The 11,083-nt window shown below is 35.9% G+C and overlaps 1 protein-coding gene across 1 annotated transcript; it reads left to right on the top strand.

The window, feature by feature from the left end:
- The first annotated feature begins 1,622 nt into the window (after positions 1 to 1,622).
- On the top strand, positions 1,623 to 2,854 carry LOC109243694. The gene is made up of 2 exons (XM_019410663.1): positions 1,623 to 1,834; positions 2,396 to 2,854. The coding sequence occupies exons 1-2, from the start codon at positions 1,733 to 1,735 to the stop codon at positions 2,522 to 2,524; spliced, it is 231 nt and encodes a 76-aa protein (XP_019266208.1). The 5' UTR covers positions 1,623 to 1,732; the 3' UTR covers positions 2,525 to 2,854.
- Positions 2,855 to 11,083: the final 8,229 nt, after the last annotated feature.

Below are 11,083 nucleotides of genomic sequence, written 5' to 3'. Positions count from 1 at the left end.
GTGACAATAATTTTATTAAAAGATCATCTTAAACATATAAGGAGTACAAAGTTTCGGAAATTTTCCTAGTGAAAATTGAAAGTTCATGAAATTTAATACTACTAAATCTACATGGATTTGAAAAGGCACGACTTGTAGAATTAAAAGGAATAGCAAATTAAAGTCTTAAATAGTAGGAGAATAATTAAATGAGTATCCTTAAATATTAGGAAATTTATTAAATAAATAATTTTAATTATTAGAAAAATATTAAAATAATTTTTTTGACTAGTATGAACTTTATTTTAGAGGATACAAAAGGCGAACGACATTTTCGCTAAGGGCCTTCGTACTTTTAATATAATATAGATATAGATATAGATATAGATTGATAAGTTTAGGGGTGACTCAATCTAGCTTATAGCAAAGATCGATTTTATGATCCATACACATATTTTTTTAGTTATATTAAATTTTTTATTTTATATGTGAAGTTTGAATCATTAAGAAAAAAAATACTTTTAAAAATTATCGTATTAAAGTTTCCATGAAATTTTTAGTCTATAAGAAATTCAAAGTTAAATAATTTTTAAATATAAAAAATTATTACTCTTTTTAAAACAGATTAATTAAATAATGTCTTACAAAATAAAACAAAAGAATATTAATTCTTGTAAAAAGAATAGAGTTCTTGCCTATCAAAATAAATTCATATAATAGACTCAGTGTAACTTACCTAATACTAAACCTTGCTCATAGTGAAAGTTTATCGCATTCAACTACCTTTTAAATGAGTTTAGAAGGAAAATGAACGAAAATTCGGAAGCTTAATAGTCTGATTGGCAGTATTTTTTCCCCTCAACTTAAGTTGTTTGGCGAAGCTTTTTGGGGGAAAAAATACATTAGGAAAAAAGCAGAAACAGTTTTTGAGAAACAGATTCTTCTTACCAAAAACACCCTTAACAAAATATAATATATACCAAAATATTCTTACTTATTTTAAACCAAATACCTAGGCTATTAATGTATAGGTATTTTTTTCTTATTTTTAGGATAGCTTTCTAAGGTATAGTGACTTCGGGCATGAATGCTTTTATATTTATGGAATAATTTTTTAATATATTTAAATTATCTTAAAAGAATTAAATACTTTTTAATTTTATTTTCATATTTTACTTAAATAAAATAAAAAGATCTAATTATTATCCTTAATAACAAATTTTTGAGATTGATTACTTACTTATAATATTAAACGTTTAAGTAAAATCTATTCATGTCCTTATTCGTAATTTAATATTTAAAATTTATTTTGAAAAGTTTGGCCAAACACAAATTATTGCTTAAAAATATTTTTCAAATTGATTAGTCAAACACAAACTGCTAATTTCAGGAGTAATTTTTCGAAAAGTACTTTTAAAATAATCTGAATTTCCAGCTAGGCTATAAATATGACTATAATCTGTAGATTAAAAAAAAACAAAAAATATGACTATAATCTAAGGCCACAAAAAGAAAAGATCTAAGGCCAAAAATGTAGGGCGGAGAATGGTTGCCGCGTACTTATTCTGAACACTGAGCGACGTGAGGGTCCCATTTTTATACAGCCGTCCAATTTTTTTCACTTTCTATAAAATAAAATCCCCCTTACCAATTTCCCTCTCACCCCAAACATTAAAATTTTCTCTGCCCTAATTACTCTCTGCTTGAAAATCTCTTAAATCAGAAATTTTCACCACCCATTTAACCAAACAATATGAAGAAGAAATCTGCTGTATTTTTGGCATTCGTTGCAGCAGCTTCAATCTCTACTAGTAGTTCCACGTCTTCATCAAAAGTTCGAATTTCTCGTAATCAGGTAAATTTCCCTTCTTGCACTTCTACTTCTCTTCTCTTTTTAATTTGAGTCTTCATTCTCTTTAAATTTCCTCTTTTCTGTTATGTTTGGCATAACTTTATTACACTATATTTGTATAAATGCCACTGTATTCACCGCCCGGTTGTATAATTTCAGAAAAGTATGTATTTTTACTAAGTTGACAGTTAGCACCCGTTAGGCGATAAATTTTGGCTATATTTTTTCAAAATTTTTTTTTGAAAGTACTGTTTGTTTATGGAACATGATCAGTTTTTGATAAAGTTTTGAAATTTTTTTCAAGTTCCCAAAAATTTAATTTTTTTTTCTCTCATAAAACTTCAATTTTTTTTAAAATAAAATTCATGTCCAAACACAATTTCTAACTTTCAATCAAATTTATATCCTTTCAAAAATTGTAGTGGGTGCAACGGTATAGTGTACCCATTTGCTTGATATTTTTGATCAGTATCTGCTTAATCAGTATCTTCTTCTTTTCATTTCGTTGAAGGGTGACAAACCTTAATTCTTATTCTTTTTTTTTTTAAAAACATTATTTTTCAGGATAATAGTTGGAAGAAAAAGGAAGAAAGTTCTTCAACGCCTAAGACAGTGCAGCCATCATCAGATAAATTTGCACCGAGGTTTGATGGATTAAAGTTCATAGAAACTCTGGTCACCGCTCACAGATAAGTTTGATTTTGGAGAATTAGTGAGCTCATTTGGATAGATTGTTAGGATATAAAAGAGAAATAGAGAATTGTGTAATACCCATTGTTTCCCTCTTTAATTCTTTGACATTTTATTGGGTATAGTATTTGCTCAATTAGAGAATTATAGGCTCCAAAAAAAAGAGGAGAATTGTGGACTCATTTAAGAGTTCTATTTTTTTTTTTTTGATTAATATTAGAATCCAGAAGTATTTACTTAGTTGGTTTTTTTTTTCTCTTTTATTGGGTCAGAGAGTTGATTTGTGAATTGGTCATTATTTGGGTGAATGGATTTTTATTAGCTGTTTCTTTACCTCCTTTTATGGATTAATTTTTAGGCATGATAATTAAACTTTACCTGTTGTATCGATAAAGTTACAAATATGATTTGTAAAAAATAGTCCGATGCACTAAGATCTTTCTATGTGCGAGCGGGAATTACTTGTCAAAATATCATATTTCAAAACCATGTGTTAATAGTTATTCAAGAGTGAATTATAGAATGCCCTTAAGAGTACAATCTTTTTGACACCTTGCTTTTTCAACTTATTAACAATTGTCAAAAACAAAACTAATCAAAGTAATATTTTAAAGGATTCTTCTTGGGAAAATGTTATTGGTATGTATAGTAATCTCTTTTCAAAATCACAAACCTTCCTTTTTAGTGTAGAATTTATTAGTAATTGACACATGCTCTAAACTTCTGTTGAGAGGTCTTCGTCAACATTGGACTACCTTTATAAAGCAGTGGATACAAAACAAACTTGATTTCACCCATACAAAAAGAAAGACTCACTCGCCACTACTTGCCTTGAAATCAAAACCACATATTCAACAACCATATTACAGCATCTTTCCGAATATTCAACATCGATCCTTAATGCTCTTTTCTATTTGCTTTTATGACATGTGATATGTTTCTTTAAGTCCATTATTGTATGCTTTGGACGACTAGTCGTGCCCTAAAAGCTTTCACAAATTCCCAATTCTACTATTGTTATACGACGCAACACTCCACTCTATGTTACGACCTGGAATTCCCACTTTCGACTCTATTTCACAATACTCTGCCCCAAAGGCGAATTAAAGAAGACCATAACACTGACTAAAAGTTTTACTTATGTTCTTAAAGGAGTTTATTTGTCTTGATAAACGTACCAACATCAAAATGTACATAGATAAGTTGATGGAGGATTGACTCAATCTAGTTAAGGGCATCTTCAACCTTCACTCCAAAATGGAGTAAACTAACTCCAACCATTATGTCATTTTTTATTCAAAAAAAAAAAATCTTTTTTATATTCTTCTCTCTTCTATATTATATTATTATCTTTTATTTAAATTTTATTTTCTTATTTCCATTAAATAGATCCTATTTTTTTCTTTTTTACATATTCATCCTACATAATTCATATTTCTTTCTTATGTAACCATTTAATAAAATTATTTCATACCATAAACTTTTAAATAATTTAATTTGTACGCAAATATTATAGATTATACATTTTAATGGATAATTCAAATAAAAGTGAAATTATTGAGATACAAGATAACTCAATACATATTACATGTAGTTTAAAGTTTAGTTTAGATACTACTTAATATTCAACTTTAACCTCTAGTATGCTCCCATAAATGATCTATTAATACAGTACGAAGTGCAAAATGAGCATATTTGTCCTTAGTTTTTTTTGTGTTGACCTAAAAATTATTCAAATTGGTGATTTTCACCTACTATCATTTCTACTGTTGGAGTTGGACCTTCCAAGCATCTTGAATTGGTGGTATTAAGATCACGCTCATCCTCGATTATCATGTTGTGCAATATAATACATGTTGTTAATATATCATATAGTACTTCTTTTTTTCAAAAACGTGAGAGTCCTGCAATAATTGCAAAACGAGCTTGCAAAACTCCGAATGCACGTTCAACATCTTTTTGACATGATTCTTGTTTCATTGCAAAATATTTCTTCTTTGGCGAACATGTCTCACGAATAGTTGCACAAGGATAGGCCATTTTGGATATATACCGTCAGCTAGATAATAACCTGCATCATATTCTTTTCCTTGAATAACATAATGGATGGGAGAAGTAATACCTTTAGCAAAATTGGAAAACAAATGTAATGACTCTAAAACATTAATATCATTATTGGTGTTGGGTGTCACGACCCAAGTTCTTCCTCCGTGAACTGTCGTGATGGCACCTAGTCTCTACGACTAGGTAAGCCTAACAATTTGCGGAAAAAGGAATTTAAAAGTACAACTAGCCATCCAATAGGTAAATATAGATAAAGTGTTTAAAATGCCGCTCGTCATATACAATAATAACACTCCCAAAATCCGGAATCTCAAACAAAAGTAATTACAGAGGGTCTATAGCTAAAAAGGAGAATAGAGAGGGACTTCTCGGTCTGCGGACGCGGCAGATATACCTCGAAGTCTCTGAAATCGCTTTGCCTCACTGATAGTATGGCTGAGCAGAAGAACCTGGATCTGCACACGAAAAATATGTGCAGGAAAGGACATGAGTACACCACAGCGGTACCCAGTAAGTGCCAAGCCTAACCTCGGTCTAGTAGTGACGAGGAAGGTCAGGGCCCTACTGGTTATATACATATAATAAGGTAAGACAATATGAAATATGACAGTATAATTAAAATACTAGCAGTCGATAAAGAATAAAATCACAGAAAGAATATAACTCAGTACATAGAGATAGCAACAGGGGATCTCCCAGGATATCGTCCCGTAGTCCCAAACGTAAATGTGCAGAGGATCTCCCGGGATATCGTCCCGTAGTCCGAATCATAAATATGCAAGGGAATCTCCCGAAATACCATTCCGTAGTCCCAAAGTAAATATCCAGTACAGGGAGATCTCCCGGGATCTCGTCCCGGTAGTCCCAATTATAAATGTGCAGGGGGATCTCCCGGAATATTGATTAGTAGTCCCAAAGTAAACATGCAAGGGGGATCTCTCGGAATACCGATCCGTAGTCCCAAAGTAAATACACAACAGTCTTAAGAAGGAAATCTATAGTTCTATTCGAGAATAAACAACAATTTCTACTCTAAACATGCTGCAAAGAATCCAAGTGCAGTTAAAGCAAGTAAGACAATTAGGTCACATAAGCATGCTTTTTCTATGCTAAACAGGAGGCTTCAAGTACAAGTATTGCTCAATTAAAAGAAAACACAAATATTTACTTAATGAAAATGGGGTTTTCAATAATTAGAAAGTGTACGCACTCGTCGCCTCACGTACACGGCACTCATATAACAACAGTACCAAAATTCAAAGGGGAGTTCCTCCACACAAGGTTAGGCAAGCCACTTATCTCAAACCAGCTCAAAGTCAATCCGAAATCACGCTCTTGCCACGAGTATCCAACTTTGAGTGGCCCAAATCTAATCAAATCAATTTCATAATGTAAATATAACTACAAACAACGAGTTTAGCTAAAGGAATCGAAACTAAGGCAAGAAAATAGAAAATCGCCCAAAAATCCTCCCCGGGCCCACGTCTCAGAATCGGGTAAAAGTCTTAAATTATGAACACCCATTCACTCACGAGTCTAACCATACCAAAATCACTCAAATCCGATACCAAAATCTCGATCAAATTCTCAAAATTCGGCCTAAGAACTTTCCTCAAATTTTCTCAAATTTTTACCCCAAATCCGAAATTAAATGATAAACTAAGCTTAGATTAATGGGATATAATCAAAAAGGAGTTAGGAATCAATACCCACTGATCTTCTCTTCAAAAACTCCCACAAAATCGCCTTCCACCGAGCTCCAATTTGATTTTAGAAGTTATTAATTTCAAACCCTCGATTTCTCTATTTCTGCCAAGCGAAATCCTCTTCTGCGAGGGGTTAACTGCACCTGCGGTCCCGCTTCTGCGGCTAATACTCCGCACCTGTGAAATTTCATTAACTTTCCAGATACCGCACATGCGGTCCTTTACATGCAGATGCAGTTCCACTTTTGCGGTCCATGGGTTGCATCTTCGACCACTCCCCTTATGCCTTAGACCGCACCTGCGGTTGCCTAACCGCTTCTGCGGCACCGCACCTGCGGTCCAAGCTCCGCAAGTGCGAAACCAACAGGTTCGGCAAAGTTCAGAAATTCCTAAGTCCAATTCAACTTCCGTTAAACATCCAAAACTCACCCCAGGCCCCCGGGACCTCAACCAAACATGCCAACCAATCCTAAAGCATCATACGAACTTAATCCAACCCTTGAATCACATCAAACAACGCTAAAACCACGATTCACCCTCCAATCCAAGCCTAATCAACTTGAAATCTCAAGAATTCTACAACCGATGCCGAAACCAACCAAACCATGTCCGATTGACCCCAAATTTTGCACATAAGTTACATTTAACACTACGGAGCTATTTCAACTTTCGGAATCGAATTCTGACCCCGATATCAAAATTTCATTATCGATACGGAAACTTCAAAAATTCAACTTTCGCCATTTCAAGCCTAAATAAACTACGGACCACCAAAACACAATCCGAACATGCCTCTAAGCCCGAAATCACCTAACGGAGCTAACGAAATCGACGAAATCCCATTCCGAGGCCGTCTTTACACTATTACAACTACGATCCAAATTCTAAAGCTTAAGCTCTCATTTAGGGACTAAGTGTCCCAAAACACTCTGAAACTTAAAACGAATCTCCTCGGCAACTCACAATAGCAGAAACAAATACGGGGAAAGCAGTTAATAGGGGATCGGGGCTTTAATTCTCAAAACGACCAGCCGGGTCGTTACATCCTTCCCCTCTTAAAACATTCATTCGTCCTCGAACGAGCATAGAGACATACCTGAAGTGGTGAAAAGAAGAGGGTAACAGCTGCGCATATCCTGCCCGGTCTCCCAAGTCACCTCCTCGACCGGCTAACTCCGCCACTAAACCTTTACTAATGCAATGTTCTTTGACCTGAGCTTTTGAACCTGCCTATCCAATATCACCACTGGCTCCTCAACATAGGATAGATCCTTGTCCAACTGGGTTGAACTGAAATCCAACACGTGCGACGGATCTTCGGAGCATCGAAACAAGAATTATCGGATGAACTCCTGCCAAGCTGGGAAGTAAGGCAAGCTCATAAGAAACATCCCCAACACGTCGCAGTACCTCAAAAGGACCAATAAACCTCGAATTCAATTTTCCCTTCTTCCCAAATCTCATAACGCCCTTCATAGACGAAACCGAAGCAAGACCCGCTCTCCAACCATATAGGAAACATCACGAACCTTCAGGTTCGTATAACTCTTCTGTCTGGAATGGACTGTGCAGAGTCTATCCTGAATCACCTTAACCTTCTCCAAGGCATCCTGAACCAAGTCTATGCCCAATAATCTAGCCTCGCCCGGCTCGAACCAACCCACTGGGGATCTACACCGCCTACCATACAAAGCCTCATACGGTGCCATCTGAATGCTGGACTGATAATTGTTGTTGTAGGCAAACTCCGTCAGTGGCAAGAACTGATCCCAAGAACCTCCAAACTCCATCACACACGCATGGAACATATCCTCAAGAATCTGAATAGTGCGCTCGGACTGTCCGTTCGTCTGGGAGTGAAATGCTGTGCTCAACTCCGCCGAGTACCAAACTCATATTGTACGGCCCTCCAGAACCGTGATGTGAACTGAGTACCTCTATCTGAAATGATGGAAATTGGAATACCATGCAAACGAACAATCTCCCGGATATAAATCTCAGCCAAACCGCTCCGAAGAATAGGTAACACACACAGGATTAAAGTGTGCGGACTTGGCCAGCCGATCCATAATCACCCAAATGACATCGAACTTCCTCAAAGTCCGTGGGAGTCCAACTGCGAAGTCCATGGTGATACGCTCCCACTTCCACTCCGGAATCTCTATCTGCTGAAGCAAACCACCCGGTCTCTGGTGCTCATACTTTACTTGCTGATAATTGAGGCACCGAGCTACAAACCCAACTATACACATTTTTATAAAAATTAAATTCATAAAATAATTTGGACTATATTTTAAATTCAAGATATATTAGTTCAAATAAATTTATTGGGTTAATATAGTGGATTAATTTTATATGTCCAATTTATATGGGTTAAATAAATAAGTCTTAATCCATTGGGCTAGCCCATTAACTGGGCAAAAGACGATGGGCCCACTTCATTGAGCCCAATATATTATCTTCCTAGAGGCCCAGTTTGGTGCCACGTGTCAAATGACATGGCACGCTAAGTCAAACAAAAGAGCCAATAGGATCATGCCACATGTCAAAATGACATGGCATGCCAAGCCAAATCAAAAGGCCAATGAAACCGCGTCACATGTGCAAGTGACATGTTTTGGCCAATCAATGCGGCCATGTCACATTTCAATTTGATTGGTTGGAAAGAGTTTGTTCTTATCGTAACTCCTCCCTTCCAAAACTATAAATAGGGGTCTACATAACCCAGAAAATACAGTAGAAGTTATAACAGAAGCAAGAGAGAGCTCGTGGATCAAATGCTGCAAATTTCTCTACAAGTTTCAAGCTTCAAGCAATCAAGTTCAAGTTCAAGAAATCAAGTTCAAGCTCAAGAACGAAGAACAAATCAAGATTTGAGGAGTACGAGTTCAAATCAAAGTTCGTGCTAGTGAATTAATGATCATTGTTCGTGACGACAAATATAGATTCAAGATCAAGCTCAAAGGCCCTTGAATTTATTTACTATTGAAAAGAAGAATTAGAGAATTCATAGAGATTGTACACTCAATTATTTGAAATCAAACACTATGATTGTCGCAATATTTTTTGTTCTCTATTATTTTCTTGACGAAAATTTATTGTCTACAATATCATTTTTAAAATGGACTATTAAGAAAATAGTTTCATATAAACTGAAACGGAGAGAGTAACTCCTTTTTCTAACCCCCCCCCCCCCAAAACCAGATATAGCAAAAAAGAAAAGAAAAAAGAACAAGTGGAGAATCTGATATAAGGGAAATAAGGAGAAGGAAACAAGCTAGCTAGTAGGGGAAAATTTGAAAAATCTATTGCAAGAATGACTTCAATACAAGTCCGGCCCTAGAGTTGGAAGTTCATGATATGTATTGAAATAGTTAGTTGTGTTAGTGTGTAATAAGCCATCTAGTGTACAACTGCTGTTAGAGTTAGTTAAACACTGTTAGTGGGAGTTAGTGTCACGTGATAATCACGTGCGTATGAGTCTATAAAAGTAGCTCACATGTACTCATTCAAGCTATGAGAAAAAACCTTCTTCTTCCCCATTCTTATCGACTGCTTCTAAAAGATCCTTCCATGCATGAGCTCTAGGTCACATCACCACTGTCGTTGTAGATCAGCTCTCAATTGTCCTTAATTTTGACATGGTATCAGAGCAGCGATCATGAGGAATCTACTCCGGCGCAAAGTTCTGGTGCAATCGAGCTAGTTTTCAAAGTAAATTCTGCAGACATGGCCAAAAATGAGGTAAGCTCACTTGACCACACTCATCCGCTATTTCTCCAAGTAGGAGACACTCTAGGGCAGGTTTTAATCCTAATTAAGCTCACAAGGCCAGAGAATTATGCCCTGTGAAGTGGGGCAATGAAATTGGCTCTATGAGGAAAGGGTAAGCAAGGATTTGTAGACAGATCTTGTATGAAAAGTAGATACAGAGGTGAACTAGCTGAACAATGGGAAAAATGTAATGCAATAGTATTGTCACGGATTGGGAGTACAGTTTCGAATGAGTTGATGCCAAGTATTGTGTATGCCTCATATGCGAGAAAAGTCTGGAATGATTTTCAGGAGAGGTTTGATAGATCAGACCTCACTAGAATTTATCACCTTTGGACTGCAATTGCAATAATGGGGCAGATCACAAACTCTTTGACTAGCTACTTCACAAAAATGAAAGACCTAAAGGATAAATTGGATGTTTTGGCCCCACTCTCTTCCTGTGATTGTGAAGAGTCTAGGCCATCTGTAGAACACGTAAAGTCACAATGTGTGTTGTAGTTTGTCATGTGCCTAAATGAGAGCTATGGCAATATGAGAAGCGGAATCCTTGCTAGAACACCAGTTGTGATTGTGAATGAGGCTTATGTTGTTGTTACTCATGAAGAAAGCCAGAGATAACTAGGCCTCGTGGACACTCATAGGGATCCACTAACCATGCTTGCAGGAAGGACACACAGTTTTAAGCAGAATGTTGTAGGATTGGTGTGTGAACATTATGGTTATAATGAGAATTGCTATAAAATTGTAGGATATTCTCCAGATTTCAAAAGCAAGAAGAAGACATGTCAGTTTGGTGGAAGGACAATCAAGTGGGGAGAGCACAAACTGGTAGAGGCTTCAAACTTTATGTCGATAACAGCTGCATAAAGTAAAATGCAGGGACACTTCTTCACTGAGTAGGAGTATTCACAGCTGATGAGTTTTCTGAACAAGCCACCACAAACTGATTGCAATACAAATATGGTAGCAGGTACTATTTTATTGTTATCTATTACATATGCTTGTGAGTGGATTA

The sequence above is a fragment of the Nicotiana attenuata genome, unplaced genomic scaffold (assembly GCF_001879085.1).
Source record: "Nicotiana attenuata strain UT unplaced genomic scaffold, NIATTr2, whole genome shotgun sequence".
Taxonomy (NCBI): domain Eukaryota; kingdom Viridiplantae; phylum Streptophyta; class Magnoliopsida; order Solanales; family Solanaceae; genus Nicotiana; species Nicotiana attenuata.
This window is presented reverse-complemented; position numbering and strand designations above follow the sequence as displayed.